General features: G+C 33.4%; 1 protein-coding gene across 18 annotated transcripts in view; it reads left to right on the forward strand.

The window, feature by feature from the left end:
• The window catches only part of ROBO2 (roundabout guidance receptor 2), a 1,625,448-nt gene that overhangs the window by 1,509,370 nt on the left and 94,242 nt on the right, over positions 1 to 21,836 (forward strand). For all 18 annotated transcript variants that reach the window (XM_078058803.1, XM_078058842.1, XM_078058774.1 and 15 more), the window contains 3 exons: positions 10,342 to 10,466; positions 14,571 to 14,742; positions 19,258 to 19,463. In XM_078058803.1, the coding sequence (XP_077914929.1) occupies positions 10,342 to 10,466; positions 14,571 to 14,742; positions 19,258 to 19,463 (503 nt within the window). The remainder of the gene's footprint in view (positions 1 to 10,341; positions 10,467 to 14,570; positions 14,743 to 19,257; positions 19,464 to 21,836) is intronic.

The raw sequence follows: 21,836 nt of genomic DNA on the forward strand, positions 1-21,836 counted from the left end.
CTATAAAATAGATATGATGTGCATTACACCTAAAAATTATATGCATGACATTTGAATTATGACATTACTTATTTAAACATATTAAATATCACTCAAGGGAATAGCTCATAATTAGATTCATTAAAAATATATAAGCTACCAAGTTAAATTAAATTTTGAGTTAAAATATATCTGAATGCCTTTTAAAATCTCTTATGGCAAGCATTGCTTTCTAGATTTATTAGGGATATTATTTTCATCTGTTCTACAAAACTATTAACTCTTTGTTAGTAAATACATTGTTGTATTTATCTTTTTGCTGCCTCTAGGTCTAGCATAACACTTACTTGTGGTAGGGGCAAGCCAAATGTTGGTGCAATTAATTGATACACACATATGCATACATAGGTAATACTTGCCTAGAAAATGTTTATGCAAGCAGCTTTAAATAGTGCTATAAAAAGATTAAACAACATTAATGGTAGCAGGCCAATCACATAGTCCCCATTCTGCTAGTAGGAGATAAAATACAACAAAAAGAAGGCACTAATGAGTTAGGATGGTGCCTTACTAAGCGTGTAATTAATGTTATTAAGAAACATTGCAGTTGCATATTAAAATTCCGTTAACTAAGCAGCCCTTCAGCATCAGTACATTTGTTTCTTGGTTGCAAGTTTTTTTTTTTCTTTTTTCTGATTGGCATCTTCATGCAATCTTTTTCTAAAAAAAATGAGATAATGGGATGTGATCAGCCTTCGTGGTTTAGCTGGAGTGCTGACATGACAGTTCTGGCAAGTTGACAGGTTAAGTGAGTGAAAATGAATGTCTTGTCTCACCATTTACTTGAAGAATCCCCTCCACAACCCCATACTTACAGCCCCTTCTATCCGCAATGCGGAAATGTCTAGTTTTCCCAGGTTAGGATCTAGACAGAATTTTTTTCACTACTCATTAAACTATTCTCTTTCTGTTGGTGAAAAATGGGATCATTTAAAAATATAATGTAAATATTGCTTTATTTAATAATTCATTAGCTTTTAAGCTAATAGTTTGGGTTTTGTTTTTGTTTTTTTGTTTTTTTGTTTTTGAGAATGAACAGTCCCTTAGAGAAAACAAAATTTTATTTTGTTCTCAGTATTTTAGTCGGTCAGGAATGCCAGTAGAAAAGTAAAACTCCTATTGATATTGGACAGAGTAATATAGGAAAATGTGCTTGACAATTCAGAATTTGTTTAAAATTTGTCAGATTTTTCTAGGCATTCTCAATTTATAACTTTTGTAGAATTCAGAATGTCTATGAAATTTGCATGTTGAATCTCAGGATGATTTCCTATATTTAACAGGATTTCCTATACTTACCTATAATCAAAATGAAATCTATTTTAGCAAACTGGAATATAAGAAAGTTTAAAATTATCTTAAACATATCCAACTTAGTTACTTTAGAAATTAACTATTATGTTTATTGCAATGTAGAACTATTTAATACCATTAGAGGATTAAAATGGACTTGCTAAAGCCAATAAAGATTATTTACATGGAAAAAATTCATGGTTCCACCAACATAATCCTTCAGTTTAATAAACAGACTGATTTGACCAGCATGCATGCATGCATTTTTCCCTCTGTGAAGAACAAATTCCCACTTTCCCTTCCGTATCTACTTAATTTCAAAGGAACAATTCAACCTGTCTCTCTCTTTCTTTCTCCCTCTCCTCCTTTCTCCATGCTTTCCCCAATTGTTGGAGACAGACTGAGTTAAGTTATTGTCATAATGGTAGGACATCCTGTATTACAACCCTCATCATGAGGAATATAATTGTGTCATACTTGATTATTTTCATATGAGTTTCCTCTGTAACCAGTGAGTTCCAGGGACAGGGATCTTAGTACCCTCAGACACTAGCACAAAATAAAACCAGTAAATGTCTGCGGTTGGTTAAAGTGCCAACCAACATCTGAATTCATTTCTAGCATAAATTTTATTACTGTGATGTATTCCAGTGATGTGTTGTCTTTAAAAAACAATTGAGACCAAATACAAATGGCTATGTGCATATAGTTGTTTATTGTAACACTGTTTTTATATGCTAGCCTACAAAATCCAAAAATTCAAGATATTTTGAGCCAAATGAATTTACTCTTTTCAAAGGCATTCTATGCACTCTATATAATCATAGAAATGTTTCATTTTGATATTTGCATTGTTCCTTTTCAAGGAGGAGTATATTATGTGTGAATATAAATTTTTAAAAAATTATTTTCACCACGATTATCAAACACGCATACTTGTGTGTGTGTGTCACACTTACTACTAAAACTCAGTACTTTTGATACTCCTTGGAATTGCTTACTGTATATGTCAATTTAGAAGGCCACTTACATTATTTTATAGTCACACTGTATAATTCATTTGACTAACTCCATGGCTTTATTTGATCTTTAGATTTTGAATAATCATGTGTTACTTTTAGAGTTCTAGCTATTATATGAACCCTCAAAAAGTAGTCTTCCCACAATCAATAAATTCCATAAAAGTAGTTCTAAAATAGCTACATAATTGCAACATGTCTTTATTCATACAAGATTGAATGCAATTTGTATATGTGAGACGTTTCATGGGTAGAGTAGAAAGCAAAGTCTAAATAGATGAAGAATATAAGAATTGTGATTCTTTGTAGCCATTCTATTGCCCTTGAACATTTACTTTTCTTTTCATATTTATGAAAGCAGTATTTCATTTAGTATTTTTATTTTTTCATACTGACATTAAGGAAGCAAATGTAGGGATAAATTTATATGTATTTATATTTATAAAGAGATGCTAGATTAATGAAGAAGCATATATATAGATAATTACTAGATTATTGTTGAAAGGAAAGCTATAGATTTTGGAATTTTACCATGGAATTTTTAATATTAGCTAGAAGTAAGGTAGTGGCTGAGAAAGAAGGCATAAGCACTCAAATGGAAGAGTTATTGCCATGAACTCAATAAGAAAGAGGTTAACTGGAACGGTAGGTAATTTAGCAATTTGATTACTTGTATTCCTTGAGAATAATGACAAATGAATAAAATGTGATTAAACAGACTTTATAAAAGTGATTATTTTAAATCCTATATCCCTAAATTGTTTTCCTTTATAAATGCACTGCTTCCTCTGAGATGAATTATGTGTTAATAAGCTTCAAATCAAATATTTTATGACATTATGCATTTCCAATATTATTAACAGAAATTCTTTTGAAGTCAAATGAAGTGCTAAATAGTAAAAATTAAATAGAATTAAGTAAGTTGAAGAAACAATCATTTATCAATTAGAAGTTAGTCTGTTCTGATGATAAACTAAGTAAACATTCATCTCTTAATCCCACTCTATATTGCATTTTAATGAAATGACTTCTCACTGTGTTTATTGTTGGTGGGGGTAAGCCTATTAACTAAATCTTTTCAGGAAAATATAGAATTGGTTGTTACACAATTCCTCTATTTTTCTGTATTGTTGTTGTCACTCTGGGATGGTGACTACTCATTTGTAGTCTTTGTGTCATAAATTTCCAATATGGTACAGGGGCAATCTCTACAGAAGGACATATCAGAATCAGTTGGGAGATTATTTTCAAACAACATATTTTCTTTGGCATCCCTCCACCCAAATTACTACAATAGTGAGTCACTGTCTCTGGTGGGAATGTGTCATATCCTTCCAGTATGATAAAATGGAGAAAACATTGAGTATTTTCTTTAGATCAAGAACTTTTTGTTTTTAATATCCTATTTCAAGACATTCATTTAGCGTTCACTACATGGGACTTTTTCAGGCCAAATAAAGATTCCATTTCAATGCAAAATGGTAGCCCCCCATTCCAGTAAGAGATTACAACTGAACTGAGGAAGCAAGACACCCAGGCAGGAGGAAGAATAGAGACAAAAGGCAATGCAAGCAAGAACAGGTATCTTAAAGTGGAAAGAACACAAAAAAAGTAGAACATAGAGTGTGCTCAGGTTAATCATTGTCAACAAGTTGGATCAAAGAATGATAGATAATGAGATGGGTGAACCTCGGGAACAAGCCAATACACGTGCAAGTGGTTAAAAGTAGACTGTTCTGCTGAAATACCAGAGCTGGTCTGGGGACAAGTGAGTGTCAGGATGGTAAAATCTCAGGCCAGTGTAGCGGAATGCTACACTGAGGGGAACAATTTGCAAGCATTGCAAGGGCGAGCTATAAGAAAAGCACCGTAGATTTTTGAATAAAGAATGACTTGAAATGAGTATACTTGAGAAAGGTTGTACTTTTCAGTAGCACAGAAAGAGCAAGCTCATAGGTTTTATGCTACTTTAATAATCAAAGCAATTATTCAGGAAAAACATAATGTTATGATTTTAACATCCTGGTACCATATCGGAAATCATAGTGTATGATTCTTATTCTTCTGTGTGGTACTAGAGATGGCAAATTTTAGTCAGATCATGGTTTGAAGTCAACTGAATTAATCTAAAAGTTCAATGTTTAAGAGGTCCAACTATGGCATTAGATGGACCATAAGTCAAACCTGTCCTCCGACCTAGTGCTTTTAATCTTTAAAAACCTATGTGCCCTTTATAAGATTTAGTTTGATGATCTTCATATCATAATGGTAGTAGTTCATACATAGAGCTCTGTGAGTATTAAATGAGATAATGCCTGTGAATGGTTTAACACACTGCGTGGCTTTAAATGAACACACAATTAATGTTAATTATTGTCCTTGTATTAAGCAATTTGTGACTCAGCAAATCTTTAACACAAGCATATGATAAATGAGTGTGCTTTTCAAATAGGCTTATAGAATATATTAGAATGTAACAAGCAAAAATGTTAAATAGCAAAAAAAATATTTTCTACTGGCTTAAGATATAAAGTTCAAAATGTTTATTACAGAACAAGAAGCTTACTTACTCAGGCAACAATTATACCCAAAGAAAGCTCAGCCGACTTGCCTGTAAGCATCCTGTCACATATTAATATATGCAACTGCTGCATGGCTATCTCCGTGTTCACGTCTGCCATAGAAAGTCATATTTTGCTGTAAAAACAACTCGGAACATGATGGGATTAACCTTTAGGTCTCCCCAGCCCCTCATCTCCAAGCCCACCTCACGCATGGCCTGTGCCTCCTCCTCATGTTCAGCCATCTGATTTCCATAACACCCACTCCCTTCCACCAGCGGGAATTAGCAAAACAGAGCTGTAGCCTGACTTTGATGGAAGCCAGCTTGGGCTGAATGCAGTATCAAAGCATCATTTAGCAGAAATCAAATCTAATTTACTGTGCATTGTATTTAAATTCTCAAAAAGGCCGTTTCATGTGAACAATACCAGACCTCTAATCTCAATTGACCTTTTTATATTTGGGTCTACTTTTCTGGAAATCACACAATCCGCTCTTCTTATAAAGCTACTGTTTTTCAGTTGGAAGTATCCATCGAACACTGAATTGTACCACTGTTTTCTTCATCTCATTTCCTGTGATAGCTGTAACAATAAGGTATAATCACTTAACAGATTAAGCAACTCTGTTATTATATCACAACTACAAAAGATTTGTCTACCGCTTTTGGATTTTAGAGAGGATATAAATATGTATTTTATACTCTTCTCTCTTAGAAAATATGAAGAGAATTGCCATTTCTATCACTAGCATATTCTTCTGGAGTTTATAACTCAACCTCTTTAATGCACATTGGGTTTAAACGTGTGTTTGAAATTGTCATCTTGAGGACCCAATCATGGTTTTTTTTATGTTTAATGAGAGCCATCATAGAAAATCCATTTTATGTAGAGCACAATTTGTGCTACCTTGCTGTATTGATAAAATGCCACCTTTCTGCCTACTCCCTCCCATCGGTGCCATCAGCCAAGTACTGTCTTTTCAAACCATTTTCACTGCCACCTGGCAGAAATACTGAAAATGTGAAATGTTAGCAGAAGAATTATTGATGCAGTTTTTCATTTTAAAACCTCAAAAATAAATTCCTTCAGCTGATAGGCCTTCACAGGAGATTGCAATATAGATCTTGAACAGAGAGAGTCTACAGAAGTAAAAGTGATTGATGCAATTTGTTTTGGTGGTCCAACGTTAAATGACAATAGGAAAGGATGTACATTTTCAGACACTTAAATACTCTTAAATTTTTTTGCTTAGCTTTAATATCTGTATTTTGTTTGTTTAATTTTAAAAATAATAAGGTGAATCCCATTCCAGTGAGAGCAGTGTGGCTTAGGTTCTGATGACAAGAAACTATCTGGAACTTTAGAAATAGGATGTATTTATAATAACTTGGAATAAAAATACAACATAAATAAAAGTCATACGAAAGAATTCTTCATAGTATGAATAACACAAATGCTGATAGTTATCTTGTTAGGGTTTTTTTAAAAAAATTCAGTATTGGATAAAAACTCAAAAATTATGATTTCCTGGTCTTCATAGGTCATATCAGTATTAGTAAATGTTACATTATAATATTACAGAATTTCTTTGTCCTTTAAGAGTTCTCATGAAGTGTTCTCTTAAGGTGCTACTATGACTAACAATTCTCAACTGGATTTTCTGCCTAACTTGCTAAGATTTTCCCGCCTCGCATCTGTCCTTTCTTTTTCAGAAAAAGCATTCTTTCTAAAACATAAATCTTACTACATCTTTCTTGCATAAACGTCTTCGAACAGATCTCCGTCGCTTTCAGGGCAAAATTTAAGTTCTTTTAGCATAAATTATCTGGCCCTATTTGTATCACTTCTGCATCTCTGATTTTATTCTTAAGACCATTTACACTCCCCTAACACATCCAGCTCCCCAAGTCTCTGCCTTATGTCTGCTTCTCTCTTTCCAAGTGACCTTACTCCTCTTCGTCCAGTGAACTCTTGCTTGTGCTTTAAAACACAACTCAACCATGGCCCTGTCTGGCATCTTGCCTCTTTTTTCTTCATCACCCAGTCTATTTGCTGCTCTTCCGACCTTTCTCACCCAGTGCCCTCTGCTTTTTGTATTATTATACAAATCAAACTCTGTTCCATTTGTGTTTATTTACTTATTTACTTGGAAGTATCTGCCAATTTTTTATTTGGCTTTCCATCCCCTGTCCCCACAGAATGTCTCGTAATTTGTAGTCAATCAGTGCATTTTGAATGAATAAATGAATGAATCATATCTTTTGAAAAGTGGAGAGATAGTTGTGGTCATTTGCCAGTCCTTTTTTGGGGGGGGTATGTTTTTGCAGCTGGTTAAAATTGTAGGATCTAGATTCCAAAAGTATTTTGCAAAATCACTTATCTACTAAAGAGTTCTTAAAAGCTTAAAATATTAAATACAAGGAGCTATGTGATTATAATTAAAGTATACATGTTAATTTTACTGAAGTAGATGGGTAGACAGATACAGGGTGAGCATAATATACTTAAGACTATAAAATATATTTTCATTCTTGGGGCGCCTGGGTGGCTCAGTTGTTAAACATCTGCCTTTGGCTCAGGTCATGATCCCAGGGTCCTGGGATCGAGCCCCGCATCGGGCTCCCTGCTCTGCGGGAAGCCTGCTTCTCCCTCTCCCACTCCCCCTGCTTGTGTTCCCTCTCTCGCTGTGTCTCTGTCAAATAAATAAATAAAATCTTTAAAAAAAAATAAATAAATAAAATAAAATATATTTTCATTCTTTTCATTTGATGTTTTATTTGGTGACTTCAATCATGTGTATTCTCAACTATTACATTTTAAAAATGAATTATATAAAGAAGGACTTCATAGCACAAATTGGGCTCTAAGATTTTACTAACCAGTTATGTGAGCCAATTTAAATTCTTTCTAGTCCAAAGCAGTACAAATGAACAAATAAGCTGAATGCGTGACTTTTATCAGACTGGTAAATGATTTTTTTTTAAATTTTTGATAATGAGGTATAAGCTAAGTTACTCTGGCTTAGTTAGTATCCATATTGGCACTAAACTTGTCTTTCATAGGATTACTAAGAAGTGGGAACTATATTTGATCTTTAAATTTTGCTTAATACATATTATTTTTCTTGGATATTGGAGATAATAGAGACCAATCTTAAGTCTTTTTTGGTATAAATAATCCAGTGGTTTCATATCTTCCCTGAAAAATGGACATTGCAGTGTTTTAAGAGTTGTCCCTGAAGTAATTTTGTAACATTGATTTAATCTATCATTCCCATTAGAAAACATGGAACAAAAATCAGTGTCTATCTGCTGATTCAGTGAAATTGTGTAGAAATAACAAGAAGATTGTAAGAAGCAAGTAATCTACTGAAAATGCAAGGCAACATAAACCACATTCTGTCCAAATAGATCCATAAATCTGGGTTCTCCATACTGTTAGACTGGGTCTACTGTTATCTATAGTTATAGAAGAAAATTTCACGTAGCAGATTTATCCCTGCTGTCCCTGGGGTATGTGTTGAATGGGTTGAGTTAGGAGGCAGTATAACAGAACACCAAAAACTAAGTCACTACAACTCTCAGTGAATTAAAAAAAAAAAAAAATCTGCTGCTGTTTCTACACTAGCATTCTTGTAAGAATGAGTCCTTGGTTGTATGTTTGAGGCTACCCTACATTTACTTCGTTCTTGGACCTGCTCTTTTGTATTCCTGAGGGGCTGAAAGAATTCTGGATAAAGACTTCAACTGAACGTCATTTATTGTTTTAATTCTTTAGAGTTCAAATTTTAGGATGGTTGCCATGGACAGCAGGTTTTAAAAATTAGAGTTGATTTAAAATTTTTTTTTCATCCTCCATTTTCTAGCATAAGCAACGATTTAAAGTGTAAACAGATGAGAGAAAAGTCATGGAATAAACATGCTGTTTTCTTGTCAATGGAAGTGGGTTTCGGTATGGAGAAGATGTCCTTGTGAAAACTTCCAGTTATACTGTCTACTGTCTTTCACTTGGCTCCCAATTTAAACTTGAACTTTCTCAGGATTTTTTACCCCCCATCCCTTTAGTTTCTTTTCTATTGGAGTTACTCATGCCTAGGTCTCATTATCTTTGCCTATATCATTCCCCTCGTCTTCCAACCAGAGTTCCTACTTTATTGACTGATCTGCCTCCCTCACAGTCCATACTATATTCGTTAAAGGGTTAAGGCATCTAACGATTTTGCTTTGCATCTGTCACTTCTTAGATTAAAAAGACCCTGAACAAAATCCCCACTTTGGCTTCTCAGGAGTTTCTTAGGCTACATCCAAATCTATGTTTCTCAGCCAATGATGTTTACACAACTGAGACCCTTCATTTCTGCCAGAATACACACTGTACACTGGATGTGTTCTTGCTTCTTGCACTTTGCTCAGTAAGCTCCTTGCTTGGAATGTGTTCATTTCTCCACTTATCTAAATGCTGCCCTTTCCTCAAAGTCCCCATAATGTGTATTTTCTGCATAAAGCCTTTCACAGCTGCCATAACACAAAGGGATCCTTTTCTCCCGAAGTCCTGTCACATTTCTTATATGTACTAGGATTTAAATGCTCCTATGCTGTGCTCTGAAAGCATGTCTATCATTGAACTTAGCATAGTCTTAGATAATTGTTTTACCTTGCTTTTGCTGTTGTCATCATCATGTTTTGTGTTTCCCATTAGGTTGTGAGTTCCTTGAAGACTGCAGGATAGATATTTTTTTTTATCTCTGTATCCTTGTGTCCAGTAGGGGAACATAGCAATTGTCTGACTAATGCTTATTTATCTAAATGAAAAGAATTAAGTAGAATCAACCACTTTCAAACATGTCATTATATCGTTAGTTATCTTTGTATGTAATTCCCAGTTCTTTAATTCTTTGATGTCTTCAACACTTTAACTCGTCAGTTCTAGAATATAAGCACTTTGAGGATAAGGATCATATTCTAAGGCTTCTGGTATCTCTGCGTGTAGAACAATGTCTTATAAATATTACAGGAATGGTCAATATCTGTGAATAGACTAATTTCAGAGGAAGGAGATACTTGTGTAATGAAGTGATTCTTTTTTACCTTTATTCAAATCGCAAAACCAAATTGGGAAACCATATTTTTCTTTAAAAAAACATTAGAATATCATGAAAAATCTATTTTCCTATGCAAATATATGGGCTATAGGATTATTATGTACAACATTTAGGAAGTGTCTACTAATAAATTTTCTTTTCCTTACATTTGATAGAGTGCTTTTCTCCTTTCCCCATTGTGTGTTGAAAAATGCTTTAAAAATAGAAAAAAATTAAAAACTGTAGCTTCTGTCTGGCTCTGAGCAATCCACCAGATTTTCCCTTTGATATCTTTTTCTTTGTCAATGGTTGATATTTATACACTTTCTTTCCTTTTAAATTATAGCTCCTCCACAGTTTGTGGTTAGGCCAAGAGATCAGATTGTTGCTCAAGGTCGAACAGTGACATTTCCCTGTGAAACTAAAGGAAACCCACAGCCAGCTGTTTTTTGGCAAAAAGAAGGCAGCCAGGTGAGTGTGAACCTTGACTGCTTTTCTGAAATCTCTGAACTTTCTCTGTCTCTGGTGCTCCTCAAAGTTTGTCTCGCCTTTCCTGTTATCGATGTTGAATTTATTTTATTTCTAAAAAAGAGAACAATTAATTCTAAAATAAGTGAGAGTCGGATGTTCTATATAATGTTCTTTATTTTCCAGTATTAATGTCCAAAATTCTGTATTTTACATAGAATAGATACACTTAGAACTCAGTGTAACTAAATTATCTTAAAGAGCCTAATCAAAACCTCTGTGGCTATTTAAAATCTCTGAACAGAAAAATAATTTTACTTCCTTGCAGCAAGCTACATTGGGATTATCAAATGAGTTTGTACATATAAAGTGTTTAGAATATCTTAGGCATGTGTAAACAAGTCAAACAATATCTCCATTATCAATCCACCTAGAAACCAATTGCAATCCCCGTACATAGAGAGATATTATAAATGCCTTTTTCTTTATCATTAACTTAAGGATACTTCCATTTAAGAGTGGGAGAAGTATTTACTTCCATCATCCCTTCTGGATTTGTTCACAGTGGGGTTAGATAGCACATTATCACACATTATATATCAGAAGGAAATAACACATTATATACCAGAAGGAATCAGCACTTGCCTGGTCTTTGATGTGCCCTGATTTGTCCACTCATGGCGCTCTCTGGGTAGCATGGCCTTTCAGACTCCGTTCAAAGTCAATTGGATATGCTATTTTTTTTTTTTTTCACTTAGTGTCAAAACTTGAACAAGTACTTAGCCTCTAGGTTCTCAGGCAATGAATGGAATTTCCAGCTTAAACCAAAAACTGTTCTTTGCCTAAGAACTTATCAGTGTATTCCTGAAGGACCTAGAGATATTTTTGTTGTAGACTTCCCCAGAACCATCTTTAAGGAGGCATACAGTTCTCAGGAAAAGACCTCAGCACCCTCTGTTGTTAGTCCAAATTCTGGAAGAATTTCCTGGGGAATAATGAAAACCATGATTAAGAGTCCCAGGAAATCTAAAAACTACCAGAGATGGGAAATTTTTTAGACTATATTAAAAGAATCTGTTGATCAGAATTTATATATGATTATCTGGGTAGAGAAGCATCAGGAAGTTCCCCTTAGTCCTCATCTTCATACTCTGCCCAGGCCAGGGCTGCCAGGACCTGAGGTCTCCCACTGCCCAGACACTAATGTAATGCCCAGCACCAAGGAGAGGCTCAACACCACTCTGGTCACCCCTGCCTCACAGTACCTGAGAAAGCTGGGATAGGTGAACGCTGGAGAGCCCTGGTAGCTCGACAAGACTGTTTCTCTTGCCTGTAGCTCTTTCCCTCCACCCACCCTGGTGGCTTTGGGATCCATCAAAGTTACTCCCTCAAGCCACTGATAGTAAATGTACTGATATGAATATATTACTTATTTATCAATTTTATAAATATAATGATGTAAAGCAGTTTGATTGTCGCAAATTTACACTTTAAATCCATGTATTGAGTCAAATTCCATCATCCCATATCTCATTGTTATATAAATACTGCTGTATCATGTGTAAATCACATGCCCTCAAATAGCTCTAGGTTGACATAAGATATTGCATAACATGTGTATTGGTCCTGTGGCCCAATAAACATGGTATTTAAATATGCTACATTCTGCTTTAATGGTTTTTAAAGATAATCAAATAGCATTAAAATATTTTTTCTTTTTTCTTTTTTTTTTTAACAAAGTGGCATGTAATTCCAGAGATATTAATCTCTGAAAAAAAATTCCAGTTAGGTAATTTGATTTGATTATAATCTTAGGTCTGGTTTTCTTTCCTTCATCTATCTCCCTTGCATCAGAGTGAGAGAGGGAGAGAGAGAGAGAGAGAGACTGTGAATGAGAACAAAAGAGAATTGCCTGAGCAAATTGTAAAGTTTCAAATTATGAATTGGAATATTAGGAAAAATAAATTGGTCTTACTGTCTCCAGTATCCAATTTTTACAGTGATCTATGACTCTCCATCAGTAGAGAGAGTTAAGAGCCTGGACTTAATGGTCCATATTCCTCAATATGTGCTGATAATACCAATTAGCACTAATAGGATACCTAGGCACTTCAAGGCAAGAAGAGCTCTGTAGAATTCCTGGGTTTTGCTTGTAATCCATTTTCTTGTGCCTATATCACACAAGCAGGGAATAAAGATGATGGGTTAACCTCAATCATATGCCATTTTCCATGTCAACGAATCATTTAGAAGGTGGACTGATATTACATTGTAGAGGAAGAGATCCCAGAGAGAATTAAGCCCATCTGATGTATTAGTGCTATGTAAATTAGTATTCTAATGGCTAATTGTAGGAAAGTGCATACGTTGAGTTATTGTATCATTCTCAAGTGGCTTTAAAATTTAGACCCTTCTCTTTTAGATGGTTTATTTCAGTAATATATTTGGATTCCACGAGAGAATTAGCTTGTTCTCAAATTGTTTCATGTGCATGAAAATGTCTAGCCTTATATAGTAATACAAGTTTTATAGGAGGGCAATAGCATTTTGAAATTATATCCTGACATGCTCGCAAACATCACTTCTTTTAGAAAGGATTTAATAACATGGTAATGTTTATGTAAAGTGGGCTTATAGTGTCACACTCAAATCTAATAAAGTGGACATCCATCATGTTGCAATAAAGAGAAGAGCTTCTAATTAAAGTAGGACATCATTCGCAGGATTAAAGTCATTTAGCGTAATTGAAAAGTGTTAATACCCTATTTTATCCTCTTCCATTGGTATTACTTCAAGGGTAAAAACATTTTAAGGTGAAAATGTGTCTTATGCCTTTAATTGAATGTTATTACCTCCTGATTGTAACGTATTGAAACTGTTTAATTACAAACCTGGAAAATTAATTACTATGTTGAGAAACAGATCCCAGAGGGTTATAATGTTCTTTTTTGTAAGTAAATACAACATAAAAATTGATATGTTCTTATTTATAATCCAACTTGGAAACATACCTCAATATGATTTGTTATACCCAAATGTTTTTCTTAATTGAACAACAGTAAAGCAGCATAGGTCATCCAAGTTAACATTACTGCTCTCATATAGGAACTTCTGAAATTTTATGTTTAGGCTGCTCGTGTTTAATGTGAGATGTATAGTAAAGTAAAATAATTTTTCATAGAAAAGTCATATTTGAAATTCTTTAAGGGCACATGCACACTTCAGAAACATTCTGCACCTTTTTATTTTCAATGATTTGCTTCATCTTGCATAGATGGTAGTATATATACCTAGATCCTTTCAAAGCTATTACAATCTGCAGAAATTTTATAGCAGGAGTAGATTTGGCTGTCTCTCTCTGTCAGTCCCAGCCACACACTTTTGAACATCTTCATAAGAAATTCAGATAATTACATCAAGTATTCAGAATGATTAGTGGAAAGTCTATTTTGCATTCCTTAGTAATGTGCAGTTTATAAAACACAAGCATAGTTAATGTTACATTCCACATTATCACAATGTCTGATGAGTCACATGAGTATTGTTATGCCCATTTTACAGATAAGGAAGCCATGTTTCAAAGATACTAAGTAACTGGAAGTAAGTAAGGGAGAAAGTAAAGGGTTAAGATAAAGATCTATGGTTTTTATTTTTTTTATTATTTTTTAAAGATTTTATTTATTTATTTGAGAGAGAGAGTGTGTGCATGTGCTCACAAGTGGGGGAGGGACGGGGGAGAGAGAGAAGCAGACTCCCTGATGAGCAGGGAGCCCCACGCAGGGCTTGCTCCAAGGACCCCAAGATCATAACCTGAGCAGAAGGCAGAAGCTTAACCCAATGAACCACCCAGGTGCCCCAAGATTCAGGGTTTTTAGATGATTATTCCTTCAGACTAGAGCATGCTGACTTCTTAAAGCATATTATTTTTCCGTGATTTGGAAAAAGTTTCCCATTGAGACTCCCTATATGACATTTAATCATTTCAACACCATATTTTTAGAATAAATGTACTTTCCAACCATATTCCAGTAATTGTAATAGCTAGTGTTAATATATTTTTCCTTCTGAGTGGGAAAAGATATTGATGAGATTGTGTTTCTTCCACAGAACTTGCTTTTTCCAAATCAACCCCAGCAACCCAACAGTAGATGCTCTGTTTCGCCAACCGGAGACCTCACAATTACCAACATTCAGCGCTCGGATGCGGGTTACTACATCTGCCAGGCCCTAACTGTGGCGGGAAGCATTTTAGCAAAAGCTCAACTGGAAGTTACTGATGGTGCGATATTATTATTAGATTTGTTTTAGGAAAATAATAATTTTTATTTCAAGACCCATATTAACCAAGTGAAATTTTCTGAGTTGCTAAACATGTAAATGAATGCTTATCTTCTAAGTTTGAATCTAGGTAAAATAACATTTTTAATAGTCTCTAATTCTACATATACTGTCCCAAAGAAGAATATCAAAGATTATCTATTTTATTTTTAAAAATAGAGTGATTCTTTATTTTAAAGAAATGACATCACACTCTCAGTGTATAGATATGTCATCTATATATTTTTTAGTCTTATGCTGACATGATTGCTTCTAATGGATATTAATAATTTTATCTCATTAGAGGAGGAAGAGATATCATCTTTAATATTGTCAGTGGAAACAGAGATGAGTTCTTAGCTAATCACATTATGACATCCTATGACTTTTTAATTATTCATTCACTAAGTTAAATTAATTAAATACCTTCCAAACTACTGATGGATGCTAAACTTGTTGGTTTTTTTTTTTTATTTACACATTACGTACTATAAATTGTAGGTGAGGCACCTACATTTATAGTGATTGTTGAAAAGGATGTAAGGATCTTCATAATCTGTTTTTATTTCCCCGAGAGCTTATTTGTCACATTTGATAGATAGGGAACTTTAGATATTTTGTGAGCTTCTGAGTATGAATTTAAGCCCTGTTCTTTGATGTCTTAAGCTAAAAATTCTCTCTTGTTCTCCTATATTTGTGAGGTTTATGGGGCTTTTATTTTCCCCTGATGCTGGTCTCTGAGATATAAGAACTTTGTTTTGTCACCTCTCTGATTCTCTTCCTTCTCTGCTCATGAAATTTGATTCACTTTTATACAATTCAAATTTACATGTAGATTAAATGGTAATTTAAAATTAATAGAAAGGAAATATTTTTTAATGTCTGTCTATGGTATTGCCTGATTCAGCACCATGTCAAGAATAGGAATAAATGGAACAGACAAACATTGGTTGCGGGAACATTGAGTCGTTAATGGCCGCACCTGCTGATGTTGCAGAAATTTACTGCCATGTAACTGAAACAAGTCAGGTTCAAGAGCAACAGTGCTAAAAAATTCTTTCTTTAGATGGGCAAGATCTTTGTTCCTTCATACCTGTGTATCTTTTAAAAGAAATAGAAGATAATTATTCATCTTTCTTAAGTCCTTATGCTTTATACCATTAGCAAAAATGTCCAGGTACATATACTGGGAAAAGAAGATATTCTGGCCATAGCCTAAGTTGTTTTCTATATACAAGAATAAAACATTCTAAGTATAATGATGAAGACCTCTACTATAATCTAGTTGCTTATATTATTTTACAAAAGACAGACTCTAAAATGTTTCTAAATAAAGAAATTTTTATGGGAAAAGGCAAACCATATTTGTAGAAAACAAATTGATGAATTAGAAAAGCCAGATGATATGACAGATACTCAGAGTCATTTCTGATGAAATGAAAAGGAAAACTTTTGTTTTGAGAACTTGTGTTGGTTGATGACATAATCTCACAAAACAGTAGTTATTTTACCTTTATTTCTGAGGTCAAAACTAAAAGAGTGAATACAAATTTAAACCTGATAAGTGAGATGACTGTGAACAGTTTGCTACAACTAGCTTGAATATTAATTCCTACATTGATTTTTACTTAAGTAAGCAATCACAAAGTCAAGATCCTTTTACAAAAACATTGAATGAAGGTTATAGAGTTATTGATTTTGACAGTAAAGAACTCTAACTTCAAGACCTAACCACACACACACAGACACACAGACACACATTATTATTACAAATAACTCTTTCTAAATACTAACTTGCTACATTGGCTGATGCCTTTAGCATCTATTCATAGTTTTAATTTTTCAGATTAGTTAACAATTTAATGGTACGTGAGCTATCATTTTCATTTGGAACATTTTTTGGAGGGTGTGACCCGGGGCAATTTAGAGCCAATTGAAATTCCAATGTAGAATAAAAAACGTATGTTATATTCAGAGAAACAAGCAAAACATCTGTAACAGTGTTTCTGTTGCTACATTTTTACACTTAGACTCCTTTCTTGGAGGTATTTTTAACTCAAGTGTTCATATAAGATGAGATTTGCTAATGGTGATGAAATGTTCTGTTGAGTGATAATTTTACTGATTATAGATTGAATGAAGATGCTTCAATATACTTGAATTTCAAAATATCCTTTTAGAAGACCTTCTCATTAATTCATTGGCACTGTTCATTTCTTCCTTTCTTCTGCTCTTTTTCTCTCAGAAAATTAGAAAATTGTAATGAGAATTCTGAGTACAGCCAATAACATGTAAAAGGACTAGAGAGAAGAAATGTATTTATGTATTATGTTGACAATAAATGTCACACCATGATATTATATGAATGGTTTATTGAGGATTTATAATGCATAGTTAAAGAAAACCATGGAATTGGTCACAGATCACTGGAAACCCTAAATGTTCATTTAACCTTTGACCTCAGTGTCATGGAAACCTGTGGTCATCTTTCACCCATAACATGTTCGAAACTGAAAATTCCTTCTGGCCAGGAGATTTTCAATTACTTTATTGATCAAATTCATTAAAAAGACATTGAGCTACTCATTTGAGCAATAAAAAGGAAAGAGACTAATCAGATGTCCTTGGCTATATCTAATGATTTCAGGGATATAAAAATAAAAACAGGTTATAAGAAGTTACCTAAATTCTATAGAGATATTTAATTTGAAACAAAGCAGTAAGAATATTTAAAATTGAATAAATAGATTCTACTCTAGTAATGCAGACCCATTTTTCTCATTGAATTTAGAATTATTCGTGTTTTGTGAATTGGCCCTTCATTTTTGACCCATAAAAAAAATAAGTTCCATGAATATTCAGTTTAGATATCTATTTGTGCAGTATGTGTCAGAATTAATATAACATTGTATTTTCACATTTTCTGAAGATTATTTTATTTACTTCTAAAATGAAGAATTTGATCAAAAAAATCATGAAAGAAGTAGTTCTAATTTTTGTTTGTAAATAATACACAAAATTTTATTTTTTTAGTTTTTTATATGTTTTACATATGTATATAGACACACATACATACACACATTTTAATACATATTTTGATGTAGTAGGTTTAGGTTGATTGGAAGTCCACTGTATTTTAACATGCACATGCAATGGCTCTATTTCATAACTTCTATTTTAAATTAAAATTGGTTGGCTTTCTCATGGTAGGCTGTAAAGGGGCTGCTCAATTTAATGTTTTTCCCTCAAAACCACAAATTCTAATAATAAAGATGATGCATATAGATTGGGAAACAGATAACCTGGTGGACAAAGGAGATTAGAGTATTAATGAGCAAAATGACATTTTGATAATGTACATTGTAACACACATGACATTCTTTATAGACACTTTCTCCTCACAGTTGCTTAACAGTCATTAAAATCCACAATTGTTTTTCCTTTCTGTGAAAGTTTTATATTTATATATGATACACATATTTTTGGTAATTATATAATAAACATAATATAAATATAAATAAGCATAAATATTTTGGGTAATTAACCAAAAACCATGCTGAAGTTTATAGAACTGTCTCTTAACAAAGCCTTCCTTGGACCTGGACATGTCAGTTTTGTTATGAAGTGTTCTTCTAATGAATTCTGGATGAAACTTTGCACCCAAATGACTCCATATTTCCATAACCCATTTAAATAATACTAACATTCTGATATATTTCCTAAATCATTATGAAATACTTCCAAAGGCACTGAAGATACTGCCATGAAACAATATTTAATTAAAAGAAGTTTATGAAATTGTGGAAATTTTACCCAGATGAACACAGGAATTGATATATATATAAAAAGTGATTTTACATGAAAACCGTAATTTGTCATACCATAAATGGTATAACTAGATTACTGCTTAATTCTAAGGACTAGTTAAATCCTATCATCCAGATTATAATACTGTAATCTAAGGCCCAGTGTCAAAATCTTGGAAATAAAATGTTTATATCTAATAATTTAACATCAACCAACATATCATAGTCTCTATATATAGCAAGGTGCTTTGAAGGGTGAAATTATATATTATACATATATTTATAATGAAAGCAAAAATTAAAATTGTTTCTACCCATATGACACTCTATAAGCTTTCTTAAATATGCATATAAGAGATAAGCATACATTTTGTGAATAACTGCCATGAACTTTCCATATTTTTATTTTAATTTTAATATGATAAAGACTTTCAACAATACTATAATGTCAGAATTTATTATTGTCATCTACTGTAGGTAATTCAGAGTAAGTTATAAATAATAGTATGTCCTCAGTAAATATGCTATATATAGTATGTATAGATGATAGATACATAATGGACATAGAATATGCAGAATAAATTATAAGTAATATGTATGTGATATACACCTAATAGTATGATATAACTTCTGAGAAGTTAAAATATACTGAAAATATCCTTATCCTTTAGTTTTGACAGATAGACCTCCACCCATAATTCTACAAGGCCCAGCCAACCAAACACTAGCAGTAGATGGTACAGCATTACTGAAATGTAAAGCTACTGGTGATCCTCTTCCTGTAATTAGCTGGTTAAAGGAGGGATTTACTTTCCTGGGTAGAGATCCAAGAGCAACTATACAAGAACAAGGAACACTGCAGATTAAGAATTTACGGGTAAGTAATGCTTGACTTGTATTTGGATCTTCATTTCAACATAAGTATTGCCCTCGGGAAAAATTGTTTTGTGAACTTAAAATCTTCCATACTAGCAAGTTGCTATACCTTTTATTATAGGCCATGTTATTTCTTATTTTATTTCTTATTTCAAATTCATCATTTGATGAATTGGTATTAGAAAGAAAGTCCTTATGTTAATATAAGATCATAACAGACTTAGAAACTTTTTGTTCTTTCATTCCAACTCATATGTATTCAATTGATAAAGCTAAAAATCTTAAACACGAAGTTAATGAGAGTAATGGGATATTTAAAGTCATTTGAAAGTGTCAAATGCTTCTGATTTACTGTCATGAACAAAGGATGTTTGTAAGGAAATGTGGATAAGTTGGCTTGGCCAAGCTATTATGTCAAAAAAACCAAAGAGATAAGATTGAGTAGAAGCTAGGTTTGGCTAGTTGGTGGAAAATCTTACATTTTAGGTTAAGTTGCTGTGGAGTTTAGATTTAAACCTGTGGGCAAGGACAAGTCATTGCTGTTCTTTTAACAGAAGATGGTGACCATTCCTACCAATTTAACAAATTAAACTTACTTCAGAAGCAACTCAAATGCCTACTTCTGAATATTGTATTAGCTATGTATTGCAATTTAACAATATTAACTTAGAGACTTAAAACAACATACATTTATTATCTCATAGTTTCTGTGTGGTTAGGAGCCTGGGTGTGACTTAGTTGGGTCTTCCACTTCTGGGTCTCACAAAGAGACAATCACGTATCAGGGTTGTGGTCTCATCTGAAGATTGACTGGGGATAGATTTGCTTCTGAGCAACATGATTGCTGGCAGCAATCAGTTTCTTATGGCTATCATACTGATTACCTCAGCATCTTGTTTGCTGTTGCTGAAGGTTGCCTTTAGTTACTTGCCATATTGATATTCCCATTATGACTACTTGCTTCCTCAAAGTAAATGAGGAGGGGAGTCTCCTGGCAAGACAAGCATTATAATCCTATGTAACATAATCACAAATGTGGCATCCTGTCACCTTTGCCCTATTCTGTTGACCAGAAGCAAGTCAACAGATCCCACACACATTCAATGTGAGGGATTGATTACACAAGGTGTGAATACCAGATAGGGACCGCCTGCCCTCTATGAGTATATTCACTTCATTCAACAAAATGTACAGAGCCTCCCCTCCCTGTGGCAATCACTATGCTAAAACTGAAGAGTTTGCTAGAATAGTCAAAAGATTGGGGATGAGAGCCAGAATTAAGATGATTGATACAGTACATGAAGAAAAATTAATCAAAAATGATTTGGTAGAAGAACAATTAGTAGAATCTGGTATCTAGGTAGAAATAGGGAGCCAAGATAAAAAACAAACAAACAAAAAAACAGAAGAACAATGTTGAATTTTCCTATCTGGAAGCTAGGGAAGAAGCTAAAATATTTTTCATTACATGTATTTTCAACTGATTACAACATGGATTATTTCTTCTCTTAAAACACAAATATATTTACAATGACATGTTTATTTAGTATTTACCAGCGTGTCACCCAGACATTTACAAAAAAAGGAAGGACTTTTTGTAATATGTACATGCACACTCAAAGCACGCAAACCTTCATTAATTTGTATATTTGTTAATAAAATTAATATATAATGTTTTCATTTTAATTTTGAGACATAGGCATTAATTATCTTTAAGTAGAAAAAAATGCTGCCAAATTCAGTTAAAAGACAAATAAATTAATACATATTTTAGCCTGTCTCTTTATTGATTCTAAATTAATTGTTAACTTTCTCTGAACAAATGAGAGTTATTAAAAAATTAATGCCAACTCTCCTTGAGTAAACACTTTTACCTCTGTCTTTGGGCTAAAGGCAGACTTGGGCCATGAAAGTTAATGCATTTTCACTGTACCACTGAATTAAAGGGTGTGCTTGAATAGTAAAGATCCCCAGTAGTGTTTGAAAGAAACAATTAAAGGTGGGTGCTTGATGATGTCAAACAAACTTCGAGCCCTGTGTCAGGCTTCTGAGTCATCTCTCTGAGATGCAAGCTCCTGGGGGCTTGTCTGCAGCCAACCACATAAGGAGAAAAGCAGATGATAGAGTGTGCCAGCACATTAATCTCTTTTTAAAGCACTTGGTTAAGGATAAAAGGAGAAGGATAGAAGGAAGATGAAGCACTCATGACCTGAAAAGAAATTATTTAAAGTTAAAGGAATAAGAATGAATGTAGTGATGATGATGGTGATTGAAGAGTGAGTTTTAACAATGATATTTCAGCTTTTGATACGGCTTTTGATAAACTCCAGTATGAAAATGTTGTTCTTTTTCTGTAAGGTGACTGTCTTTAAAG

The sequence above is a fragment of the Halichoerus grypus genome, chromosome 1, assembly GCF_964656455.1.
Source record: "Halichoerus grypus chromosome 1, mHalGry1.hap1.1, whole genome shotgun sequence".
Classification (NCBI taxonomy): domain Eukaryota; kingdom Metazoa; phylum Chordata; class Mammalia; order Carnivora; family Phocidae; genus Halichoerus; species Halichoerus grypus.